Source organism: Actinia tenebrosa, unplaced genomic scaffold, assembly GCF_029948245.1.
Source record: "Actinia tenebrosa isolate PJP-AT-01 unplaced genomic scaffold, QUT_ActTen_1.0 PGA_scaffold9__36_contigs__length_13948895, whole genome shotgun sequence".
NCBI classification, from domain to species: Eukaryota; Metazoa; Cnidaria; class Anthozoa; order Actiniaria; family Actiniidae; genus Actinia; species Actinia tenebrosa.
Genome location: NW_028292586.1, coordinates 12,279,230 through 12,306,748, shown reverse-complemented (window position 1 = coordinate 12,306,748; position 27,519 = coordinate 12,279,230). Strand labels below are relative to the sequence as shown.

The following is a 27,519-nucleotide window of genomic DNA, read 5'->3' as shown; positions in this document are numbered from 1 at the left end:
AGCAAACATCATAAGTATTATTATCTCTATTTGATATTAATTTTATTTTTATAAAAAAAATTCAACTCTAATGAGTACTTTTATCTTAGCTAAAAAGGTTGTAATTATTTAGATTAAGATCGTAGGATTTTTTATACACATGAGTTTATCGTAATGTCGTCGTGACCAATCGGAGGGGTACCGGAGGGGTATCGGAACCCCTGTTGCCATAGAGACGATAAGGGCTATATACTTGATATTATTTATCAAAGGGTTCGTGTACCTACTTTACTAGTCACACGATTTTTATACAGCTGATATTTATGGGTATAAATATATAAATATCCTTTAAAAATGACTTCAGAAGACAGTAAAGAATATATGGCGAAGACAGAGGTCCATCAGTTATTCGAGGTAAGTCCTAAAGAGAGCTTATTTCTAGGGTATCTGAACCTTTGAATGTTACAATTAGATTTTGTTGTTATTCTCCAAATAAAAACATCTCAAGACCTAACTTTTCCTGTCCTCAAGAGCTGCAATGCTTTGTAGATTAAATACGATACCAATATTTGATTTTTACTGTAATTCAAGTCACCACTCAACGAGCGAGGCGAATAAACCACACTGCTGTTTTGGAAATATTATTTTCGGATCATTTTCGAACACCATGCGTCTTCGAAAATATTAATTATATTAAATTTAATGTTCGAAATCATTTTTTCCATTTGGAAATTCTCTTTTATGATTATGATTTACACATTGACTAGCTGTTTAAGATCTACATCTAGAAAGGTAGTTTTATTTTATTACTTTTTTTAATAAACCATTCAACTCGAGGTAAATACAGTGTACCACATGGGAAGGTCTTAATCTATTTTTTCGATTTTATTTATGAGTTTATGCAGCTTTTCAGATTTGTTTTCTCTTACTCGCTCTTACTCGACACACGCTACGTATTCTTATTCAGAATTCTAGATTATACCTCTCCAAGTTTACGAGTTAACAAGATATTTTCCAACAGACAATTTCTCCAGTTGGAAGATACTTCCACACTCACGTCTTGTTTGCTTTTGAAGTGTGGAGTTAGTGTCAAAGTGACAAAAAATTCGTAAAATCCCATATGTCTACATATAACAGTATTCCATTATGTTTTTTTGTTTCTATTTTCTACAATTCCTTGGCTATTATATTTAGTATCTCCGCTATCAATGGTATACTGCAAGTCTATGAGCACCAAATATTGAATAAAAAATCTGGTTTAAATACGTGTATATATATATATATATATATATATATATTGAATTTTTACTCAGACTAATAGTGCCTTCAACCTTTTGGTTATGAATCTATTAATTGCTCTATTGTGATTGAATTTTCTAGGGAATGCTGACTGGACTTTTGTATCACAAACCAGAAGATCACCTAGCATACTTGGAGCAATGTATTTCTGTTGCCAAAAATGAAAAGAATAACATAAAATGGAATACTTTTCTGGACCTGGACAAGAAGCCTCTTCCACCCATACCTAAGGGTGATGGACCACTTCGATCTGAGGGACAAGATTTGCATACATTTCAAACTGAACCAGGTGCCGAGATAAAGACCAAGCCACCTCTTCCTCCAATTGGCATGCAGGGTCATAGTATTGACCTTGATGATGAAAAAGATTTGACCGAAAAAAATATTATTACTCCGGAGGATTCCGAAGAAGAAGAAGAAGTGGAAGTTGAGTTTTCAGGCCAAAGGATTGTTTATGTCTTAGGTAAGCATTTGATTCTTTTTTTCTTTTTTTCTTTTTGGAGAAAATGTGGGGGAGGAAAGGAAAGGGAAGATGTTGGTAGAAATTTAACCAGGATTTTCTACTATCCTTTATTGAATATTGGCTGGAAGTGGGTCCACTCCTTTCCCCTCCCTCCCCTCCCCACCTCCAAAAGTGCACAGACAAATACATTGCACATCATGTCAAGTCCAAGGTCTAAAATTGAAGCAAGAAAACTATGTCAGGCGTAATAGTATTTACACTAAGTAAATAAAAGCAAAAAAGCATGGAAATGGTGAACTGGAATGGAAACTTGGACTGGACACTGGTAAACTGGATGGATGTTAGAATGTTAAAAATCAGTTATTCATTTTTATTTCTTTGCTTAAATATGTTTTAATAGCTAGTTAACATATATTCATAGAATTTTTAGCAAAAAAAGCGGTTTTTAAAGTGTTTCGATCCGGAGATCCACCTTACCGAAGTCCAATCCATGGGCCATTCCAGGATACGATTCCGGATTTTCCAACTTGAAAATTCCTCAAAATGACAAATTTAGTTAAAATAAAGATAAATCAGCAATTTAACTACAGTTTGTTGAGGTGAATATTATGATTTGACTGCATTAAAGGGTAGTAATCCTAAGTCATTGAATTGCCTTATTGGACCTTACATTAACACAAATCAACCCCTCTTGCCTCCTGCTAGAGGTTTTATTCCATCATAGTTAGCATGGAAAAGGTTAAACGTTACTGCTCGGTAGAGATACACAAAGCAATAACAGGTTTTGATGGCATTATGATCATACTATTTGCTAGCAAATGGACTGCCTTGAATTAATTTTAGATTTTATTCATTAAAATTAATCACTGTCATTTTATTTTGATATGCTTTGCTTTTATTTACACAAGGAAGTATAGATTACTATCAATACACATTGTTTTATGGTCTTGTAAGGGGTCTCTACCAGATAATGTTATGGATAATTTATTATTAAGGGGAGTGTTTGTCCTTCACTTACAGCAAAGACACTCGAACAGTGAAAAATTCTAGGTTTTGCCACTTTTTTGAAAGAAATTAGATTTATTTTGATCTCTCTGAGTATTTGAACTCAATGCTTCATTTTACAGAGTTTGAAAAAGTAGAAAGCTCAGGAAGAAATAACTTGAAAAAAATTCAAAGTATTTATGGTCAGGGAAAGGGTAACAGTTTTTAAAATGAAGGGGGGGAGGCTGCAGGCCTCCCCTCCCCTCCATATTTTGAGGTGAACTTCTTTTCTTTTTCCTAGACAAAATGAAAATGTAATTCTCATAAAAAGTCCCTCCCTACCCTATCTCCACTGTAACTGATGTTTGAGCATTCTCATTGTAAAGATAATGACATAGATATCATTTGTTGTCAGGTGGCCCAGGAGCTGGCAAAGGAACAATTTGTGATCATATTGTCAAGAAATACAACTATTGTCACCTCTCTGCTGGCAATCTCTTGAGAAATGAGGTATCTAAGGGTAACGAACGAGGCCATATGATCCAAGAAGTAATGGCGGACGGCAAGCTGGTTCCCCAGGAGATTACCATAGCCCTTTTACGAGATGCCATGCGAGAGCATACTGATGCACCTGGGTTCTTGATTGATGGGTTTCCTAGAGAGATAAGTCAGGGAGAACAATTTGAGCGAGAGGTAAGGTTCATAACCTTATTTGGAAAGAGATGCTTTATGTGTACTCTCCTCGTCCCATCACCCCCAGGAAAATGAGTAGAGGAATTATAATGAATAGATAGATGGATGGGTGGATGGAAAAATGAGTGAACAAATGAACCTTCAAAAGGATAAATGAAAATCATAGATAGATGGACCTCTGACTAAACAAAGATAAGAACTTATAAATGGATGATTGAATCATGAATATATGAATAAATTAGAAAAAAATCATTCATTTTCTCAGGTTGTGGACAGTGATTTTGTGCTGTCCTTGGAGTGCACCGAGGAAGTCATGCAAGAAAGATTACTCAAACGAGCTGAGACAAGCGGTCGCGTTGACGATAATCTTGAAACGATCAAGAAAAGATTCACAACGTTCGTAGAGAAGACGTTGCCTGTTATCGAGCATTATGAAACACAAGGGAAAGCACATAGGGTAAGGATTGTCACCTTAGATCTGGTGTTTGAAGTTGCCTATCTTCTCTAGGATGCTAAACCGTCTCTCATCTACTTGTAATTTTTTTCATTTTATTCTTTGATGTGGGGTAAAAAGTTAAAGAAAAAACCGTAGGCTATAGGCTATATGGTGAACGTCAAACACCCATGCACTAAGTAGAACACGGGGCCATGCTTTACCGCATAACCCACATGGAAGCGAAAAAGAGATCGAGTCGACCACCTCTCCTCTTTTGTTCCCTTTAAAAAAATTCAATATATTTTTGATTGAATTTGGGATAGAAGACGCACAATCCGAAAGCCAGATGCGCCAGAATGCGCGCAATTTTTCGTTGCTTTGCGCGTCGAAGGAAGGGAGATTACGTATGCGACGAATGCTTTCTCGTAACTTAGTCTGATATATATTGATTTTTCATTCTCTTGGGAATGATTACAAATGAACCAACTATTTAGAGACTGAATACATTTTATATTTCCTTCCCTTTGCTTTACAGATCGACGCTAATCGAAGTGTTGACGAGGTATGCATGGATGTTTGTCGAATATTTGATGGACTGCCGCCAAAAGTCAAGAAAACTGTCCGACGAAAAAAGAAGAAAGTTGTGCAAAGCAAAGAACAGGAGGAAGAAGAATGGGAGGATTTCAGTGGACAACGCATCGTCTTCGTCCTTGGTAAATAATTATTTACTTCTACAAATGAATCCAAGAATTAAGCTACGGACACGGTGCAACATTGCGCGCAATATTACCGGCAATGTTGCTAAAGTAAGATCGTTTTCTACTTTAGAAACCGGTGTGCAACAAATTGCGTCGTGTGAGATGGCTCGCAACATTAATTACCTGCAACATGTTGTACCTTGTGTCTTTAGCTTTACGTTTTCCTGTATAAAGCCGCAGTCAGACGCAAAAAATGTTTATCTGTGACACTTGTGTGTGTCGGTATTGTGAGATTCATGAGGAATTGCGCTGTGTTATATAGTTACCAGATGGCCTCGTGAAACTGCCTCTTCGAGAAAGTCTTATGATAAAGTAAAAATACTCTCTCCTTGTGTGAATGAAACAAATTTATTTGCGAGGCCAACTTTAATAGTTTAAGGGATTACGAAGCTATAGGTAACACATTCCTGAAGCTTTGCGGTCTTGCGACTTTACTCTGTTGTACACAATCTAGAAACAAATCCAAAAAATTCACCGTGTACTAAATTTAAACTCAGAGCCCTTTATCATACTTCTCTCGCCAGGAGGGCCTGGTTCGGGTAAAGGAACCCAGTGCGCACGTATTGTTGATAAGTTTGGGTACACTCATCTGTCCACCGGAGATCTGCTGAGGAACGAGGTTGAGAAGGGCAGCGAAAGAGGGCAGAAACTTGCTGAAATAATGAAAGATGGATCGCTAGTACCACAGGTACGTGTTTGTGGATAGACGTAATCAGTTGTCCTATTTCAGACCTTGTGTCATTCCCTTGAGTATAATTTCTTTGTTTAACGGTTGCGCACGAGAAGACGCAGAAATATGGATACAACTCAAACAAAGAATCTTATTCTCAAGACCACCTGTCATTCCCTTGAGTATCATTTCTTTGTTAAACGGTTGCGCACGAGAAGACACAAAAATATGGATACAACCCAAACAAAGAATCTTATTCTCAAGCCCACGTGTCATTCCCTTGAGTATTATTTAATTTCTTTGTTAAACGGTTGCGCACGAGAAGACACAGAAATATGGATACAACTCAAAGAATCTTATCCTCAAGAGAATGTCACGTGACAAAGAGATCTATTCATTACCATAAATGTAATTTTTTTCGTAAGGCATACTGATAATCACCCACAGTCAACGTCCCCCCTCGACAAAAAAGTTTCCCACGCCTCTCCCCTCAGTTAAAATTATACTTTATCTTACTAGATTGTTTTTGTTTCTCAGGATATTGTCATCGATCTTCTCCGTGACGCCATGTTAGCAAATCCAGAGTCACCAGGATTTCTCATCGATGGCTTCCCTAGGGAAATATCCCAAGCAGAACAGTTTGAAGATGAGGTGAGAAAACTGTGTGATCCCTGTGATAATACCGCTGCCCCTCCTGTCCCCCACCCCGACGAGATACTAAAAAATATAGATAGAGAACGATGAAGGCCAGAGAAGGCTGCATGTAACTGTGGAAAGCTCTTCCATACATCATGAGTAGTGTAGTGGTAGCTATATATCAGTGCACTCGCCTCCAACCTCTCGGGTATCGCGAGTTCTATTCCTGGACTCGGCATCATGCTCGAGTAGAGTTTGTTAAGTCTCTCCATTGATTCGAGGATTTTTCTCTGTTTTTTTTCCTCCGCAAAACCCAACAAGTTAAATACGAATTTGAACTGTGAGTCAGCCATTCCTTGACTTTAATATTGATCGGCCTTTGATCGAATGCTGATTTGTGATGTCTTTCAGATCGTCGAGAGCCATTTCACACTGTTCTTTGAGTGCAGTGAAGAAGTGATGGAAAAACGACTCTTGAAACGAGGTGAAACGAGTGGCCGCGAGGATGATAACGCAGAAACAATAAAGAAACGATTCCAGACATTCATGGAAAAGACAATGCCTGTTATTGAGCACGTTGAAAAGCAGGGGAAGCTGAAAAGGGTATATAAGGAATTAGAAATAAATATGACCTTTTTAATAGTAGTATAGAATATGTTTTCCCCAAGTAAGACCATGTTTTTTCCTTCTCTTGTAGATTGTTTCTTTACTTACGAGCAACATTACATAGAAAGTTATTTTAAATCTAAAAATTCCATAAATTCTATTTATTTCACAAACCACATTAAATTAATTTTTGGAAAATATCAAAAATGTGAAAGTTATTATTATGAACGCAAATAGAAGAAAAAATTAGTTATTGTATCTTATTTTATTTCTTTGTGAAATGCTCATGAAGTTTATATGCTAGCTAAAGAGACCTTTTTCAAGTTCCAAATTACAGCTGTGTTCCTTGATTACAGACTCATTTCCTCAGGGTTAGCCTCGTATCAGTGTTAACATATTCACAAATACTAACGGTAAAGTAAAGAATGCACAACGTCAACGATACAAACGCTTTGAAACTCGACGGCCTTCAATGGAACACGTGAATATTCTGCTCAAAATCGAAGCTAACCCTGAGCAACATAGAACTCGAAACTGGAGTATTACTAATCGGCCTATATTTATTATTTTTCAGCTTGATGCAAATCGTACCGTTGACGAGGTTTTCCAAGACGTGTGTGCGATATTTGGAGTTCTTCCAAAACTTGAGCGCAGGAAAAAGAAAGGTGCGCATGGGTTTTGAAATTCAGGATATAACGACATATTGGGCTGCCTGTGGCAATTGAATTTACTTTTTATCAAGTCGCAGGCAAGTCCAATGCGTCGACTGGTATCGTATGAGTGGGAAAATATACGGTACTGACCTACTCGAGTACACGGTACGACTTGCCGTAACATCGAAATCGCTTCCTATTGTCTGCCAGTATTTCATCCAATAACAACGCTTAAGATACGGTACGGCTATCTACGGTACGACTACGAATTTGCCGTAATCTTTTCACAAAAAACATACTTTAAATGATCTATTCTCCTTAATCTCCGTTGTCTTTCATGACAGGAAGCAAAGGCGGTGATTCCAGTAACGATGAGTTCGGAGAACTAGTCGAAGATCTTGGTCGTGCCATGGAAGGGAAAGGGTTCAAGAAAAGACGATACAAGAGGAAGAAGAAGACAGAAGAACAACCGAAGACTCCTGTCTACGAGGAAACCGTGGTGGCAGAAGAGTTCATTCCTTTGAATGACGATGAGATTGCGAAGACGGGGAAAGGACTGTTGAACGCTAGGGTCATCTTTGTTATTGGTTAGTATCGGTGCGCTTTGATATCTTAGGCCTTCAACACACGCTGGAACTCTTGCGTGCGCATAACAGTGATGACAAAGTAGAAGAAGTAAAAATCAAGTTTACTTTTGTAACATTCCGCACAACATTTTATCGTCATCGTCAGGAACAGATACCATGTTTGTCTTTTCTGCCGTCATTAATGTTGCACACAATGGCACCGTGTGTCCAACCTTCTAAGCTTTTCCCATGTAATATTTAGCTGTCTGTCTATCTGTCCGTCTGTCCATCTGTTTGTCTATCTGTTACTTATAGAGTAGCGAATCACGTTTTTAAGGCAACTGTATACCTCTCTCACCAGGAGGGCCTGGTTCGGGTAAAGGAACCCAGTGTGCACGTATTGTTGATAAGTTTGGGTACACACATCTATCCACCGGAGATCTCCTGAGGAACGAGGTGCAATCTGAGTCAACTCGAGGAAAAACTATTGCAGAAATAATGGAGAAGGGTGAACTAGTACCCAATGTAAGTGTAAACCTTCCTACTTCTACTGCGATGCTCGAACTCTGAAACAACCTCTTGGTGTCTACATATTGCACAGACTGACTAGGTTGTGTGACTTTTTTTCTACTGTAGGGTATTATTCTTGAGCTGTTACGTCAAACCATGGTGAAGCAGCCCAACACCAAAGGCTTTCTTGTGGATGGATTTCCAAGGGAGTTAGACCAGGGACTTGAGTTCGAGAAGGAGGTAGGCATCATTAATAATCAGCTGTATAGCTCAATTTTAACCCCGAGGGGAGGGGGAGAATATCTTAACTCCCAGGGGAGGGGGAGACAATCTTACCCCCAGGGGAGGGGGAGACATAAGCCAATTCCCATCCTGTCTTAGATGTAAGTTTTTTTCTCAATACGCTTTATATGGTGTTTTACTAAAAGCTTCCACCCTCCCTTCCCTTCGACCTCTCTTGATCAGTGTATCACCACATTATTCTAAGTGTTCTATACTCTCCAATACTGACTACTAGGATGGCAAGGTATTTTATGTGGATAGTGCACTCGATTTCAGATTGATTTGGAATTTGGGAAGAAAACTAGAAAACCCAAAGGAAAACTCTCAATGCGCGGAATAAAACTTGACAATGAACCGTTGTTTTTCATGCTTCTCAGCTCGCACCCTGTGAGTTTTTGTTGTATTTTGAGTGCTCGTCTAACACCATGAAGGCGAGGCTGCTGAAACGAGGAGAGACTGGGGATAGAGCAGATGACAACGAAGAGACGATCAGCAGTCGGCTGGGAGTGTTCGAAGAGCAGACTCTGCCGGTCATACAACATTATGAAGAAGAAGGGAAAGTCAAAAAGGTGTTGTATAAGTATATCACGATATCGAGTACAATTCAGAATTTATATTTAAGGGTATCCTTGACCATTTTTAAGGGTATCCTTGACCATTTTAAAGAGTATCCTTGGCCGTATTTAAGAGTATCCCTTTTTCAAATGACCATATTTAAGAGTATCCCTTTTTCAAATGACCGTATTTAAGAGTATCCTTGACCATATTTAAAGGGTATATAAAGGTGGCGTTTCTTTGCTATGATATCTGCAATTTCATATTTTCGACATTTTTATAAACATTTAAATGGTGTAAATATCACCAAACTAGCTGCTTTGTTTGCAGATCTCTGCTGAAGGAAATGTAGACGACGTATTTGAAGAGGTGTCGAAAATCTTTGAGTCCCTTCCGTCCAGAAAAGCAGCTACGATTCACGACTTTGAAATCGTGTTTGTAATTGGTGAGATGTCCAGTTCAATTTTACTTCTAATATAGCATCTCCCTTATCTATCTCTGGCTTCTCATTCTCATTTTAACTTGACAAACTTGATAAACTTGACTGCCGTCAATGAAACGCAAAACGTCCCTGACAAACAAGCCAAATATTTGACGCCAACATTTGTTGGGTCGAATGAATGGAAACGTCTTTCGTGGTTGGCTCAAAAGAAATATAAAAAAATACCCTATTGCTCAGACTATCAATCACGTGACTTTTTGGAGTTGACTGGGGGGCAAACAAGCGGTTGACTGGGGGGCAACTAGCGGATGCTAAGTCAAAACATATCAAAATAAGTCCTCAAACTATTGTATTTGACTATTTTCACGACATGAAACCAGAAAACAAGAGATCAAAACAACCTCCAGGATTCTACAAGCCATCAAAAAAGAGCTATTACCGGAAGTGACGTCTATTGATAGCAACCTATAGAAAATAACGTTATAATCGAATCTTCTTCACTATATTTACCTATCCTTTTGAAGTTTAATGCAATTTTGAACATTTCATTCCAGAAGGCATCAGTATCGCCGTGCTAGAAATTTAGTATCTCTAACGTGGCCTAAACTAACGACCTTAATGTATTCTCGGTAGGGGGTCCAGGTACAGGTAGATCAGAGTTGTGTAAGCTGTTGACAGAAAAGTCAGGTCGTACGCACATCTCGGTTGGACAGCTATTGCGAGCAGAAGCAAGTAATGACACAGATAGAGGGAAAGAAGTCGCTAGTGCCGTTTCAGTTGGGACGCTTGTCTCGGCGGTAAGAGAAGAGCATCTAGGTTGCAGTGAAATTGTTTATTTACTTACTGCCCCGGTATTATGCCTGCTGGCATGCAGGGCAGCACTAGGATGAAAAGAAATTGCGGGACCGTTTTATTGGATGAAATAGACGCCATCTTAGAAATATGTCCCCCAGAACAGTACCACAATGCACTGCAGTACAAACTCGTCCCAGTTTTTTCCCTCAAACTCGGAATGGCTAAAAGATCTTTTTAGCTTGGGTGATGTTTTCCCATTTCAGACCACATGTCATTCTCTTGAGAATAAGATTCTTTGTTTGAGTTGTATCCATATTCATGTGTCTTCTCGTGCACAACCGTTAAGTAAAGAAATGATACACGTAGTCTGAAATGAGAAATAATTGCGCCCAAGCTTTCTCTATCCTAGTAACATTTGGTAAGAAAAACTGAAGATAAGAGGACGGGTTTCTTGTGTGTGAAAACTAGTAAAGATATCTATCACCCACCAATTGGTGATCTATTTATTTTAACCATGTCACATTTGGTTGATAGGAGCACGTGCTGGCGGTTCTAACCGAGAAACTTACACACGAGGAAAAGAACTTTACAGGATATGTTATTGACGGCTTTCCAAGAACGGAAGAACAGCTGAAAAACTTCACTGAGAGGGTAAGCACGAATCTAATACGCCGGGCGAGACTGGAGAGATTTTCGTATGAGTGGGACACGATCAGTACACATTCGTAGCCGTACCGTACCTTACCATAGTGCAGTTTTCGTATGACTGTGAAAAGCTCACTGCACAAACACAGTCATGACATGGCAAGGCATACGAGAATTTACTCGCCATCCAATCAAATGCCCAAAACACGGCATGAACACGGTGCGGACACAGTCATGGCAAGATCACGACAATGTCCCACCTATCACATTGCGCGAGAACAAAATCCCCCAATCAAAATTCTAGAAAATATCATGGTCATGGCAAGGCACGAGTACGGGACCGATTTTTTCATAGTCGTACGAAAACTACTCTATGCGTTGGCAATGTGTTTCGAAGCACTGACAGATGGTAACCATGGTGATGTGACTTTGATTGGCAGGTGTCAGACTTTAGTCACGTGATCGTCCTCGACAGCACAGAGGGAGAGATGAGCACACGAGCCAAAGAACAACTTACAGGAGTAGAAGGCGAAGAGGATCGCCTCAAAACAAGACTCGAAGTCTACATAGAAAATACCAAGAAAATGGTCGACGACGTCTTAGAAGATGAAAGAATTATTAAGGTATGTATTATCTTAGGATAAAAGGATAAGGTCAAAAAAATGATTTCATATGGGACCTGGGTCATTCTGTTTAACCGCTACGAGGATTATACGAACCGATTTTATTGTTTTTACTTAAAGTTACAATAATAACCCATGTAAACTAAGATCAACTGCGATCGGCTGTGAAAATTATCTGTTATAAGTAAACTTGTAAGTTTGTTTGTCCGAATTTCGCCTTTGTCTTCGTTTTTATGACGTCACGGTTGCGCTGCGCTATTGCCTTGGGCGATGACAACCTCTTTTGTAATAGGTGAAAATATAATTATCATATAGCTTGATCATGATATGACTTTTGTTTGACTAGCACTTTATTAGCCGTTCGGAGGTTGAGAAAAATGAAACTGGATTAAGCTGGCATTGCAGTGCATTTTGAAGCTGCAGTTTGAGGTGATCGACATATTTATCACTTCGATCATAGTTAATATTAACTATGCTTCGATTGTGAGGTGGTGTTCGGAAGTTAATGAATTTGTGAAAACAATAGTTATTGTTCATGATAATGCATTAGATATAAACGTGCGACCGAGCATAAAGTTTGTGTTCTCCAGAATCACAACAAATATTTATATTTCAAACCATTGCTGCCTATATTTTCATAGAGTTCCCTTAGGCGTATTTGTGAAAATCGCACTGTAAATTTGAAGGTGTTGATAATTGTCAACTTCAAAAACTATAGAACTAATTACAAAATGATAGAGTGCAAATAACATACCCGTGAAATAGATAGCTAGCTAACTAAATACTAACCTTTGGTTGCCTAAGTCTAATTAAAATAGGCGAGCCATGACGGGTATGCTAGTGTACATGTGCTACTCAAGGGCGCGCATTTTTACTAATATTTTCAAACACACTTACAAAAATTGAAATGTGGAATGAATTGGAAGTGGAATGTGGTTTTCTTTGTTAAGATATAGCACTTTGTACTATAGGGTGCGTACTGGTTTTTTTTTGAGTGCAATATGTTACGCAAATACGCATTTTATTGGTTTATATTGTCATTTTTGAAAATATTGATGCTGTTCGGCACTGCCGACCATCAATAGTGTGAAGAACCAAATATGCTTTATGCCTATGCCTTGACTCTGAGGTCTTGCCGTGTACGAGCAGAAGAAATATTGGACTTCAGTTTATTATCCACGATGCTTCTTGTTTGTGGAGATGTTGGAGAGGAGCTAGACGCGTTAGAAAGACTACTTCCAGATTTCAGAGGGCACAGGCGAAGAGGAAATGACGTATGGTCCGAGCTACTCAACATCTGACTGGTGAGACGCCAGAGACGTTTGAAGGACTATATCAGACAGCATATCCTTGGATTATCCAACCAAGAGACCCCAGGTTGCAGCATGTAGGTCTACCAAGGCGTATTCGACCAACCTTGCTTAATCCAAGAAATCGTCTTTTGGCTGCATTAATATGGTTTAGACAGTATTGTAGAGAACAGCTGGTTTGTGCACTATTTCAGATAAGCGTAGCAACAGTTAGTGACGAAGTTCATCACATCATTCCCATAGTATGGTACATCTTAAGAGATCAAATTCGATGGCCAAATGCTGCCGAGTGGGCAACATTTAGGAATAGCTGGGATACTTTTCCTAATGCAGTGGGTGCTATAGACTGTACCATACATCGAATATGGAGACCATCTGTGAGGCAAGCGACCTATTATCGTGGCGATAAGAAAACACATTTCTTGGCTACCATCGTCATCGTTAACACAGACGGGCTTCCTGTTTACGTAAGGGCAGGGTACGTATTATCAATGCGTAACGGACGTACATGAAAAATGAACAAAAGTCTACAAGGTCTACAAACCTCGCCTAAAATAGTAATAGGAGTAAATCGGAAAGCAGCCAAGCGAGATGAGACCGTGCATGGTGCGAAATAATTTGGTGTTATGATCATTAGCAAACAATAGAATTCCCAGAGCATCAAATCGTTGGGAAACGATCAATGTTTTCAGTATTTCTCGTTCGCTTTAGATCGCTTTAAATGAGTTCAATAGTCTTGCAATTTTGTGTAATATTAGTTTAAGTTCAAATTTGTATCCTGACGTAATTTTGAGAGAAATGATCATCGAATTTTAGAATAATGGAAGATCTAGTAAGATTGACTAGAAAACTGCGATGAAAAGTGCGCATCAAATGTTTACCCCGTCTTCTGCACTATACGTTTTCACAAAATCGCATAAGTCGATTACCTTCAAAATGTTCCTTTTAAAACTAGATACAGAGTAAAACTAAATGAGCAATGACTTTTGTGAATATATAGCTCTGAAATATTAATTTCGGCCGTATGAAATCCATTGTTTAGTTTTGAAGTAGATTATGCACTATATTTAAATAATCTCAAATATCTCATTATTAGCTAGATAGATTTTTCAAAAATCCCCACAAATGGAGGCATCCAGTATATAATTATGTGGTACGAAGCATTTTAGTGTTGAACGCTCTGCAAGGCTAAAATTATTTTCTAAACGAAATCAAATATTTCATCATAATCACGTGTTATGACGTCCGATCTCATAAAAAACTGCATCAAACATTAATTCAATCTTTATGTGACTTATGTGCAAAAAAGATTTGCAATAGGATAAAAGACGTTTATGCACTAGCGTTCCAAAAGTGGAAGGTAGCGGTCAAGCGTGAGGGGGTCGAGCCACCTTAATAAAAACCTTATCTAATAATTGTTTTGAAAAATCAACACTAAATTCGAATTTTTCACAAACTCACAAACTTGAAGATCAAGAACAATAACAAAAACTAAAACGATACAGAGGCTAGATAAACTTAACTTACTTCCGTTAGAATATCGCAGGGATATACACGACCTCGTTCTCTTGTTTAAATTCAAGTCTGGGCTCGTGAAGGCAGATTTAGGCTGCTTTTTGATCCCCGAAACTTTAAATCTTGGCACGCGCAGTTATGATCCTACAAATTTTCGCTCGTTTATTCTCACCGTCAGCTATACTTTACAAGTTCTTTTTCCCTCAGGTCTGTTAAATTGTGCAATAAACTCCCTAGTTCTCTTAAGCATGCTGAATCTATCCCAAAATTCAAAGATCTCATTTTTCATCATTTTAAGGATAAAATAACAAATTCATAAAGACCGCCTTAACTTAGCGCGTTAATAATCTTGTACAGCATTACTATCTTTTTTCCTAACGTACGAGTGTTCTATCGTTTTCGTTCATTACTTTTTGTAATATATACAGTATGAGTGGCCGTGTTGTATCAGAGATACGACCACGAGGCGTAGCCGAGTGATTGTATATCTGATACAACACGGACACGAATACTGTATATGATTTATCGAACGTCTAGGCTAGCTCCTTTGTGTTTCACTAAAATTTTCAAAATTAAAGTGAATTTGGCCAAGAAAATCCAACTTAAAGTTTATGCAAATAAACACAATTTTGTATCAGATTTACAACACTCTTCACGGTCGTGATTTCTGGTGTGTTTTCCTTATGAATTATTAATGATTTGATAAATTATATTATTATAATTATTCTATTATCATCCATTTTTGTGTGGCCTGTGTTAGAGTCTTCGTTATTTACTATTGACGAAATATTATTAAACTAAACTAAACTAAACAGTGTTTTTTCGAATGGAACGCAGTGGGGCGTTTCTCATCAATGTATGCATGACTCTATAGAATTTCTACTGGCTACGTTTAGTTGCTTAGATACCACGTTCCCATGAAGCTCACAGTTATACACCTATATTTTTTTATTTATTACGGTATTGTCAGCAGTGGAAATAGCTTTACGATCCTCTAGCTTCGCCGTCAAGAATCGGTTTAAAAGAAAATCGTGAGGCGACTGAGAAAGTGTTAAGTTTTGCTTCGCTTGGCTAAGTTCCGTGGAACAACGGAAGCTTTTCAAGCGCAAAACAGTAGCTTTATTAGTCCGATGCGAAAGTAAAACGAGCCATATCGTACGTGATCGTGACGGCAGAATATATTTGAGCATAAGCAAACACATGATGGAAAACAGCATTGTATTTATCATTGGGTTAATTCTGAATGTCCTTGTTCTTTGCTACTGCTGTATAAAATGGAAGACTATTGGTAACATCAAGTTCCTCGTCGCTACCCAAGCTATCCTTTCATCTTTAACAATATCTGCGAATCCTGGACTTATGGCCGAGAATATCGACTGGCATCCTAAAGGAGACTTTATATGTTATAAGTTGCCAAGTCTTGTGATCCATTTTCTCTGTGTTGCTATTTTGAACTTAGCATGTTTGAGCTGCATCAGTTATGCCCAAATCACCGACACTTGGCAAGTTCGTCGTTCGTCCGCCATATTGATTTTCTTGGCCGTGGTTAGTGTTTCGACGATATTGTCGTCTCCCATCTTCTACAGTATCAACAAAGGATGGTCAATCCTTCGCTACGACGGTTGCATATCGAAAATTTCCGATGCAGAAGTCGCAAATAAAGTCCATATTAATGTAGTCCGTTATGCGTTCTGGTTTCTCATACTGCAATATATCATTCCTGCCTTTATCATCGCGAGTCGCGTTGTCCTCATACTCATTCATTTATGGCAAGAAGAATCGAAGACAGATATCTCACCAAGGCCCAAGAATCAAGTTGTCATCCGATTTGCAGTCCATGCCATTTTCGCTATCTTATTTTTGGTCGTCATAGTTCTCTTTTCGATTCACCTTGGTGGCTTGGAGAGCGACAAAGCCCTAGCTTTCCTGAACGTTATTTTCCACAAATTTGTTTTGTTTTTTGTAGTTGTGTTGTGCTGCCCTTGGTACCTGATAGAAATGATACGCTCACAGTGTGAAAACGACGAAAGTTCTTGCCCAGTGGAATATACCAAGCAAGAAAACGAATTAAACATCTAAGATCTAGAAAACGCTTGATGATCAACAATCCTTTATGGACTGTTGGAGGCGCTCAAGTGTCGACATGATTTTTTCCTAATTCAAGAAAAAACTGAATCGCTCTCAATCGTTACGCAGATATTTATTAAGTTATCTGCCGGACTAAAATGAAGGAAACGGGCAGGCTTCGAAGGCTTTGTCCTCTGAAAATACAAACAATCTAGCTTTTCGTCTAACTTGTTCTTTATCTAGCACGTTTGATTAAGGATATTCGGGATTTTTGTCTTCCTAATCGACAATATATAGTTTCAGTTTATCAGCTTTCCATAATGTTTTTCTTGTTTTTCTTTTTTTATTATCAAGCTTTTTTTTTGTCCTCTGAAAATCGTACAAACAACCTAGCTTTTCGTCTATCTGACTCGACGCTTCGCTTGATTAAGGATATTGTCTTCCTAATCAACAACATAATTTATCATCTTTCACTAAAGTTTTCTTTTATAATCAAGCTTTTGACCTTTACAAAGTTAAAATCACAACATTATTGATTTCTACTTTCTCTTTAACTAACTTCATGTACATAATCACAATCTCATAAAGTTATAAGATGGTGGTTACTAACCATATTTTCATTCTGACGATTTATCTAAAGCTCGCGAGATATATTCAAACTTCCTACCATATATAACAGCAAAAAAAAGTTTGTTCGAAGTTCAATATAGTTTGTGTACACCCTTATTATGTCATACAATTATATGATACAGCTTATTGCAAGAGCGTTGTAATATAAAAATAAACATTTTACAATAACAGAGCATATTCTCGCAATCTGATTGTATTCAATATTAGAAAATGCTGAAACTAATAAAAATATGTAGATAGCTCAAGGAACATTTACTGCCCTGCTTATACGTTTTTATATGACAACGTTCCTGCATTGGTTTATAGAGTGAAGGCATTTAACCCGTGAAACAAAAAAAAATACTAGTGAACATGTAATAGTCAAATAGACACAAAAGAAAACCGAATGGGATTAAGGTCATTTCACATAAACAAAACAAAATGGATTAAAATAAATTGAAATGACGGTATAATCTATATTTTTTTCTGTAGGGGGGGGGGGGGGGGGGTAAAAAGCAGCTACTCCTAAGGCGATGAATAACCAGTTCCTGAACAAAAGCAATAGTTTACTCTATCTGTTATCCCTTCCAACAGGGCGCTAATTTGCATGTGTGGCATGCGCTTAATCCGCTGAACCATATTGCATGGCCACATACAATGTGCCATAAAAAGTACTAAATTCAAGCTAAAAAAAGCGCAAAGTTCTTCGAAAAATCATCAACAACTATAAAAATACAGCTGAAGGTTTTTATTAAATTTTATTTATTTATTTATTATCAGAATTTAAAATTCTGAGCGTTTATTATTGGGCTTCTTGTGTTGTAAATATTACATTTTTCTTCACCAAAACAAAGTTAAGCAGCGTTCCCCAATTTTCAAAGCTATTTCGATAGTACATTTATAATATACATTACCGAAGTTCTTATAATCAGCTGGAAAGTGGTGGGTGTCGACACTTGATTTTGCGAAAACCACTGAAATATTGTACATTTATCTGATTTGCACACTTGAAATAATTAGAATTGTTTACAATAGAGCGAATTCGTATATCGCACTTTTACATGCTAATGAATTTTGCTAATATTCAAATGAGCTGTTTTCGAACCATTCCAAACCCCAAACATCATATAAATGTATGCTAACCAAATAAGTGTTTTAATTATCGATTTGTTAAATAATCTCTTTAGATATTTTCAAATGAACACAATCTCTGTGCTGAACTTCAGCTCAGTACAATAGAAACATAACAGGCGTTGTTTGTCCTTCAAACATTTACTAAGCAAATTAAAGTTAACCCGTTTTAAACTACGTGCTTGTTGAGTAGACCAAAGTTTGCTGCAACGATTCAAGTTTCCTTTCACTATCATCAACACTTTTGTTTCACTTTTACCGTGCAGAGGATATGGGCAGTTCTCAGTGCAGTCTTTGGAACAACCGTATGCGTCTTTCAGCCAAAAATGTTGTTAATTCGACACAGATAGGCAGCAACCAACGTGGGTGTCTCCATATCTGAGATACTGCTTTAAAAGTTTTTATCTCTTTAAACACATGCTCTATTTTGACTCTTCTTTTCGATAGAGCTCGGTTGAACTTTCTGGCACGTCTCCTCCCTCTTTGGTTTAACAGAGGCATCTGACCTGCACGAACAGGTGTTAGTAGAGCTCCTCCATCAGGATAACCTCTGTCGCCCAACAGTTTAACACCTGGCGGTAAATCTAGGACTAAACCGGGCCCTATAGGCTGCATTAACCTATAAGCAGTCGCATCATGTGTACTACCCAAGAAGCCAGCCTGAAGAAACCGAATATGGCCCTCATTATCCATTACCAATTGAGTGTTTAGGCAGTGATAATGCCTATGGCCACTGTAAAATGGTCGCTGAGGCTCCGCCAGAGGGCAATAAATCTCATGCGGGGTTGCATCTATAGCACCGACGGCATTTGGTAACTCTGGCCAGCTGCCCATTAGATTTCTCCACTCCGCGAGGTTCGGCCAGGTGATTTAATTTTGAAAATATCTCCACATTACTGGTAACGTCCTGTAAATAATGCGGATAACGGACGTAGGGTCTATATCAAACCACAGTGCTAAAGTGTCTATATGAGAATATTTACGTAACCACATCATCACAAGCAGAACTTGGTTAACTACGTTTATTTTCAGTCTCCTCTGGCGTACACGGGGTTGCCCGTCTAATCTTAAGTTCTGCCAGGTTGGGAGGATATCGTTCGCAAGTTTGAGAAACGACACAGGAGTTTCGCCAGTGTTCCGCCAGAAGAGGTGCGCTTGCCTTGATATAAGAGAAAACACATCTCTACCACGAAATATTTCCCCGTGAAAATTCTCAAAAAGACGATGTTGTAAGGGAAACAGATTTTGTTGAGGTGGTGGCCTAATAAAGGCAACAAACAGCAATATCCAGGCGACTATATTTAAAAGAACTACTCGCGGACTTGCTGCGCATCCATGCTGCATGAACTGCTGAGCGAAGATGCGCATTCCAACATAAAACACGGCATTTTTCATGCCATTCACACGTGAATCATCACGCGTGCGCTAAAAATTTGCATATTGCACTTGCTGTGTACGGAGCAAGAGGATTCATATTTACACTCAGCTGACTACTTTCAAATTTCTAATGAATGAATTGTTCAGCAAACGTGCCAGGTCAGTATCTAAACATATAACTTTTGTGTTGGTACTTTCGATATCAACCCTCAACCATACTTAGTTTGTTGTTTATTACGAATTTTAGGTCCCTCCAAGAAAAGTCAGGTCGGAAATGGAGAGAAAGAAAAAAGTGTTGTTCTCGAATGTTACAACACTCTTAACAGCAAAGGATGGAAAGAGGTTTTCTTGACAGCACGACAGAAGATTGGAGAGATAGCAGCAAGCATGCCACAACACGTAGTTAACCTGTATTTAACCCAAACAGACGAGTCTCTGACCAGACGCATGCAAAACATAATAAAAAGTGCTATGCAGCAGCCCTATGCCCCCGAGTCAGGAGAGATTGGAACGGAGAAACAACTTCTAGTTTCAAATCAAACAAGATATTCAAGAAAAATGCAACCAGATGAGAGAAGGGCTGAAGCCCTCAAGGTAAAGCTGGATCAGAATTTTGCTGATTCATCTCCTAGCGAAGACGAGAGTATCAAACCTTCTGCTAAGAAGAAGAGGAAGCTAGACATAGCGAAAGAGGCTAACCTTGCACATGCAAAGATGTGCAAAAAAGCTATGAGCACGATGGAGAATGTCAATCAGCTTTTGCTGAAAGTAGACAAATACATCAGTGATCAGAACGGAACAAAACCCTAAACAGAGAGACTTTTCAAGTAAAAACTGTAGAAATTCGTCGAAGAAATGTAGAATGATTTATTTGAATGAATTGAAACTTTCATGTTTTAATAAAATAATGGATATAAAATGCTCTAATTTCCCTATAACGTCAAACAGTTGTGCAGTGTTTCCAATTCGTGTCTTTTTTAATTATTGTTTTTGTATTTCAATATTAGCAGACTCATTAGCATGCTAAAGTGTGATATACGAATTCGCTCTAATGGAGCGAATTCGTATATCGCACTTTTACATGCTAATGAATTTTGCTAATATTCAAATGAGCTGTTTTCGAACGAAATATATCCTTGCAAATACTCCCACAAAACTTAACCATTCCAAACCCCAAACATCATATAAATGTATGCTAACCAAATAAGTGTTTTAATTATCGATTTGTTAAATAATCTCTTTAGATATTTTCAAATGAACACAATCTCTGTGTTGAACTTCAGCTCAGTACAATAGAAACATAACAGGCGTTGTTTGTCCTTCAAACATTTACTAAGCAAATTAAAGTCAACCCGTTTTAAGCTACGTGCTTGTTGAGTAGACCAAAGTTTGTTGCAACGATTCAAGTTTCCTTTCACTATCATCAACACTTTTGTTTCACTTTTACCGTGCAGAGGATATGGGCAGTTCTCAGTGCAGTCTTTGGAACAACCGTATGCGTCTTTCAGCCAAAAATGTTGTTAATTCGACACAGATAGGCAGCAACCAACGTGGGTGTCTCCATATCTGAGATACTGCTTTAAAAGTTTTTATCTCTTTAAACACATGCTCTATTTTGACTCTTCTTTTCGATAGAGCTCGGTTGAACTTTCTGGCACGTCTCCTCCCTCTTTGGTTTAACAGAGGCATCTGACCTGCACGAACAGGTGTTAGTAGAGCTCCTCCATCAGGATAACCTCTGTCGCCCAACAGTTTAACACCTGGCGGTAAATCTAGGACTAAACCGGGCCCTATAGGCTGCATTAACCTATAAGCAGTCGCATCATGTGTGCTACCCAAGAAGCCAGCCTGAAGAAACCGAATATGGCCCTCATTATCCATTACCAATTGAGTGTTTAGGCAGTGATAGTGCCTATGGCCACTGTAAAATGGTCGCTGAGGCTCCGCCAGAGGGCAATAAATCTCATGCGGGGTTGCATCTATAGCACCGACGGCATTTGGTAACTCTGGCCAGCTGCCCATTAGATTTCTCCACTCCGCGAGGTTCGGCCAGGTGATTTAATTTTGAAAATATCTCCACATTACTGGTAACGTCCTGTAAATAATGCGGATAACGGACGTAGGGTCTATATCAAACCACAGTGCTAAAGTGTCTATATGAGAATATTTACGTAACCACATCATCACAAGCAGAACTTGGTTAACTACGTTTATTTTCAGTCTCCTCTGGCGTACACGGGGTTGCCCGTCTAATCTTAAGTTCTGCCAGGTTGGGAGGATATCGTTCGCAAGTTTGAGAAACGACACAGGAGTTTCGCCAGTGTTCCGCCAGAAGAGGTGCGCTTGCCTTGATATAAGAGAAAACACATCTCTACCACGAAATATTTCCCCGTGAAAATTCTCAAAAAGACGATGTTGTAAGGGAAACAGATTTTGTTGAGGTGGTGGCCTAATAAAGGCGACAAACAGCAATATCCAGGCGACTATATTTAAAAGAACTACTCGGACTTGCTGCGCATCCATGCTGCATGAACTGCTGAGCGAAGATGCGCATTCCAACATAAAACACGGCATTTTTCATGCCATTCACACGTGAATCATCATGCGTGCGCTAAAAATTTGCATATTGCACTTGCTGTGTACGGAGCGAGAGGATTCATATTTACACTCAGCTGACTACTTTCGAATTTCTAATAAATGAATTGTTCAGCAAACGTGCCAGGTCAGTATCTAAACATATAACTTTTGTGTTGGTACTTTCGATATCAACCCTCAACCATACTTAGTTATAGTTTGTTGTTTATTACGAATTTTATTTCCCTCCAAGAAAAGTCGGGTCGGAATTGGAGAGAAAGAAAAAAGTGTTGTTCTCGAATGTTACAACACTCTTAACAGCAAAGGATGGAAAGAGGTTTTCTTGACAGCACGACAGAAGATTGGAGAGATAGCAGCAAGCATGCCACAACACGTAGTTAACCTGTATTTAACCCAAACAGACGAGTCTCTGACCAGACGCATGCAAAACATAATAAAAAGTGCTATGCAGCAGCCCTCTGCCCCCGAGTCAGGAGAGATTGGAACGGAGAAACAACTTCTAGTTTCAAATCAAACAAGATATTCAAGAAAAATGCAACCGGATGAGAGAAGGGCTGAAGCCCTCAAGGTAAAGCTGGATCAGAATTTTGCTGATTCATCTCCTAGCGAAGACGAGAGTATCAAACCTTCTGCTAAGAAGAAGAGGAAGCTAGACATAGCGAAAGAGGCTAACCTCGCACATGCAAAGATGTGCGAAAAAGCTATGAGCACGATGGAGAATGTTAATCAGCTTTTGCTGAAAGTAGACAAATACATCAGTGATCAGAACGGAACAAAACCCTAAACAGAGAGACTTTTCAAGTAAAAACTGTAGAAATTCGTCGAAGAAATGTAGAATGATTTATTTGAATAAATTGAAACTTTCATGTTTTGTTAATAAAATAATGGATATAAAATGCTCTAATTTCCCTATAACGTCAAACAGTTGTGCAGTGTTTCCAATTCGTGTCTTTTTTAATTATTGTTTTTGTATTTCAATATTAGCAGACCTCATTAGCATGCTAAAGTGTGATATACGAATTCGCTCTAATGGAGCGAATTCGTATATCGCACTTTTACATGCTAATGAGGTCTGCTAATATTGAAATACAAAAACAATAATTAAAAAAGACACGAATTGGAAACACTGCACAACTGTTTGACGTTATAGGGAAATTAGAGCATTTTATATCCATTATTTTATTAACAAAACATGAAAGTTTCAATTTATTCAAATAAATCATTCTACATTTCTTCGACGAATTTCTACAGTTTTTACTTGAAAAGTCTCTCTGTTTAGGGTTTTGTTCCGTTCTGATCACTGATGTATTTGTCTACTTTCAGCAAAAGCTGATTAACATTCTCCATCGTGCTCATAGCTTTTTCGCACATCTTTGCATGTGCGAGGTTAGCCTCTTTCGCTATGTCTAGCTTCCTCTTCTTCTTAGCAGAAGGTTCGATACTCTCGTCTTCGCTAGGAGATGAATCAGCAAAATTCTGATCCAGCTTTACCTTGAGGGCTTCAGCCCTTCTCTCATCTGGTTGCATTTTTCTAGAATATCTTGTTTGATTTGAAACTAGAAGTTGTTTCTCCGTTCCAATCTCTCCTGACTCGGGGGCATAGGGCTGCTGCATAGCACTTTTTATTATGTTTTGCATGCGTCTGGTCAGAGACTCGTCTGTTTGGGTTAAATACAGGTTAACTACGTGTTGTGGCATGCTTGCTGCTATCTCTCCAATCTTCTGTCGTGCTGTCAAGAAAACCTCTTTCCATCCTTTGCTGTTAAGAGTGTTGTAACATTCGAGAACAACACTTTTTTCTTTCTCTCCAATTCCGACCCGACTTTTCTTGGAGGGACCTAAAATTCGTAATAAACAACAAACTAAGTATGGTTGAGGGTTGATATCGAAAGTACCAACACAAAAGTTATATGTTTAGATACTGACCTGGCACGTTTGCTGAACAATTCATTCATTAGAAATTTGAAAGTAGTCAGCTGAGTGTAAATATGAATCCTCTCGCTCCGTACACAGCAAGTGCAATATGCAAATTTTTAGCGCACGCATGATGATTCACGTGTGAATGGCATGAAAAATGCCGTGTTTTATGTTGGAATGCGCATCTTCGCTCAGCAGTTCATGCAGCATGGATGCGCAGCAAGTCCGCGAGTAGTTCTTTTAAATATAGTCGCCTGGATATTGCTGTTTGTTGCCTTTATTAGGCCACCACCTCAACAAAATCTGTTTCCCTTACAACATCGTCTTTTTGAGAATTTTCACGGGGAAATATTTCGTGGTAGAGATGTGTTTTCTCTTATATCAAGGCAAGCGCACCTCTTCTGGCGGAACACTGGCGAAACTCCTGTGTCGTTTCTCAAACTTGCGAACGATATCCTCCCAACCTGGCAGAACTTAAGATTAGACGGGCAACCCCGTGTACGCCAGAGGAGACTGAAAATAAACGTAGTTAACCAAGTTCTGCTTGTGATGATGTGGTTACGTAAATATTCTCATATAGACACTTTAGCACTGTGGTTTGATATAGACCCTACGTCCGTTATCCGCATTATTTACAGGACGTTACCAGTAATGTGGAGATATTTTCAAAATCAAATCACCTGGCCGAACTTCGCGGAGTGGAGAAATCTAATGGGCAGCTGGCCAGAGTTACCAAATGCCGTCGGTGCTATAGATGCAACCCCGCATGAGATTTATTGCCCTCTGGCGGAGCCTCAGCGACCATTTTACAGTGGCCATAGGCACTATCACTGCCTAAACACTCAATTGGTAATGGATAATGAGGGCCATATTCGGTTTCTTCAGGCTGGCTTCTTGGGTAGCACACATGATGCGACTGCTTATAGGTTAATGCAGCCTATAGGGCCCGGTTTAGTCCTAGATTTACCGCCAGGTGTTAAACTGTTGGGCGACAGAGGTTATCCTGATTGAGGAGCTCTACTAACACCTGTTCGTGCAGGTCAGATGCCTCTGTTAAACCAAAGAGGGAGGAGACGTGCCAGAAAGTTCAACCGAGCTCTATCGAAAAGAAGAGTCAAAATAGAGCATGTGTTTAAAGAGATAAAAACTTTTAAAGCGGTATCTCAGATATGGAGACACCCACGTTGGTTGCTGCCTATCTGTGTTGAATTAACAACATTTTTGGCTGAAAGACGCATGCGGTTGTTCCAAAGACTGCACTGAGAACTGCCCATATCCTCTGCACGGTAAAAGTGAAACAAAAGTGTTGATGATAGTGAAAGGAAACTTGAATCGTTGCAGCAAACTTTGGTCTACTCAACAAGCACGTAGCTTAAAACGGGTTGACTTTAATTTGCTTAGTAAATGTTTGAAGGACAAACAACGCCTGTTATGTTTCTATTGTACTGAGCTGAAGTTCAACACAGAGATTGTGTTCATTTGAAAATATCTAAAGAGATTATTTAACAAATCGATAATTAAAACACTTATTTGGTTAGCATACATTTATATGATGTTTGGGGTTTGGAATGGTTAAGTTTTGTGGGAGTATTTGCAAGGATATATTTCGTTCGAAAACAGCTCATTTGAATATTAGCAAAATTCATTAGCATGTAAAAGTGCGATATACGAATTCGCTCTAATGAGTTAGTAATCACTGAAGTCATTCCGATTGCAAAATTTTCGATTTTCGGTAAGTTTATGATGACTAAATTCAAAGAATATAAAGAAATAGAAACCTTTGCTACAGTGACAAATATGTAACAATACAACATTCAAGTTCGTGTATAGTGCATGAATCATTGCATAGTATCTAGATGAGAATAAAAATCCAGGTTCCCCAATTTTTAAAACAAATCGACTCCTGTACACCTAGACGGCAAACATAGCACATTATTTTAATGTGAATCAACAGGTGGCTGTCGATAAGTGTTTTGGAAATATCTGAATACGAATAACATCGAATTCAGATTTTGACACTCTATAGCTGTTGTTACAAAGCGTCGATTTCATTTATATCTTAGCCAAATAAATAAATATGATATCAAAATTAGGCAAATGCAAAGCGTTCATTTTTTACCTTGCCTTACCACGATGTTTATTGGTGATTAGAAACGACAACAAACTGCAGCCTACTGTATATGAACAGAGGTTCTTTGAACGTCTTCAGATAACCTTGGATAACTCACGTTTGCATTAAGCTTTTTCCTTCTAAATTCATGTTGAAGTAGTCCTTAACATATATCCTCAGAAAAATATTTTACCTAGAAGCATATTAGTGCAACGAATGGGGGTGGGGGTTCCAAAATGGCCGCCCCGCAGAAAAAGCTGGTAAGATTGGCATTACAAAAGGGGGGGTTCCAATTTATTCCACTGAGCGTAAAGAACATGATTGGCTTCACTAGATCTTCCAAGAGAGGGGTTCCATGGTACCAATGCATGCGTAGTAAGTGCAAGGGTTCTGCGTCGAGAGTAAATGCTTGTTGCTTACAACACTTCTTGTTCTTTTTGTATCGTCAGGTCTCAGCCGCTCAGACATTGGAAGAGATGTTTGAACAAACAAAAGACTTCGTCATCAAGAGTGAATAACGTGTGTGTGTCCCCATAGTATCAATTAATAGCTTCATATATACGTCTTTAGACCATGTTATATATACACCGAATCGAAATATGGCGACCGAATTTCGAAAAAATTAGTATTACTGTAGATTTGATTATAACGTTGTTGAGTTGACGAAACTGACTAAAATTTCTACCAATTTTTCTCTTATAGACCCCTTGCAGCAGTTTGGACTGCAGCTCAATCTGGGGGACAAAACAATAGGTTCCAATTCTCAGGAGATTGGAATTCTTTTGTTTTGTTCCCCAGAAAGAGCTGCTTTGGCGTCACATGCGAGGGGTCTATTATTGCCAAAAAAGGTAAAAAAAAGTCGTATAGAGCATGTGCATGTTACGTCATAGCCGCCATCTTGGTTGACGATAACAGAACATTCCTCATTAACTTCTCTTGTTAGATCAACCAAGATGGCGGCTGTTTCATTGTTATTTATATCTCAAGGGATTTTGAGTCACATGGTTGCACACACTGTACAGTAATACGGTACATTATGATATTCCTACCGGCCGTGGATGTATTTCGTGTTCCACGTGTTTGTACCATACTTGTACTACACGACTTAAGCCTCGCAATCAAGTATGAATTTTGAGATATCGAAAGTGGCCTATTCATGGTTCCGACTTTCCTTAGTTACCGTTGCTCTGTCTCACAAGCTTAACAAATTATCTAGAATATCTCATAATTCAAAACGCTGATCGCGGAAAATTGATTATAAATAATTTAGTGTCCTGCTAACAGGATAGAAAA

The 27,519-nt window shown here is 38.6% G+C and overlaps 1 protein-coding gene across 1 annotated transcript; it reads left to right on the top strand.

The window, feature by feature from the left end:
• Positions 1 to 255: 255 nt before the first annotated feature.
• LOC116289333 (adenylate kinase isoenzyme 5) lies at positions 256 to 27,519 on the top strand. Its single transcript, XM_089025050.1, has 18 exons — positions 256 to 393; positions 1,360 to 1,741; positions 3,141 to 3,418; positions 3,684 to 3,875; positions 4,390 to 4,567; positions 5,137 to 5,300; positions 5,820 to 5,933; positions 6,330 to 6,521; positions 7,099 to 7,189; positions 7,522 to 7,764; positions 8,105 to 8,268; positions 8,380 to 8,493; positions 8,913 to 9,104; positions 9,421 to 9,535; positions 10,166 to 10,329; positions 10,862 to 10,978; positions 11,413 to 11,595; positions 26,676 to 27,519. Exons 1-18 carry the CDS (start codon positions 334 to 336, stop codon positions 26,742 to 26,744), a joined length of 3,012 nt encoding a protein of 1,003 aa, XP_088881176.1. The 5' UTR covers positions 256 to 333; the 3' UTR covers positions 26,745 to 27,519.

Coding starts and splice junctions, on each gene's coding strand:
- LOC116289333 (XM_089025050.1), top strand. CDS start 334: ATGACTTCAGAAGACAGTAAAGAATATATGGCGAAGACAGAGGTCCAT. Junction 3,876..4,389: donor CACAAGGGAAAGCACATAGG/GTAAGGATTGTC, acceptor TTTGCTTTACAG/ATCGACGCTAATCGAAGTGT. Junction 5,301..5,819: donor ATGGATCGCTAGTACCACAG/GTACGTGTTTGT, acceptor TTTGTTTCTCAG/GATATTGTCATCGATCTTCT.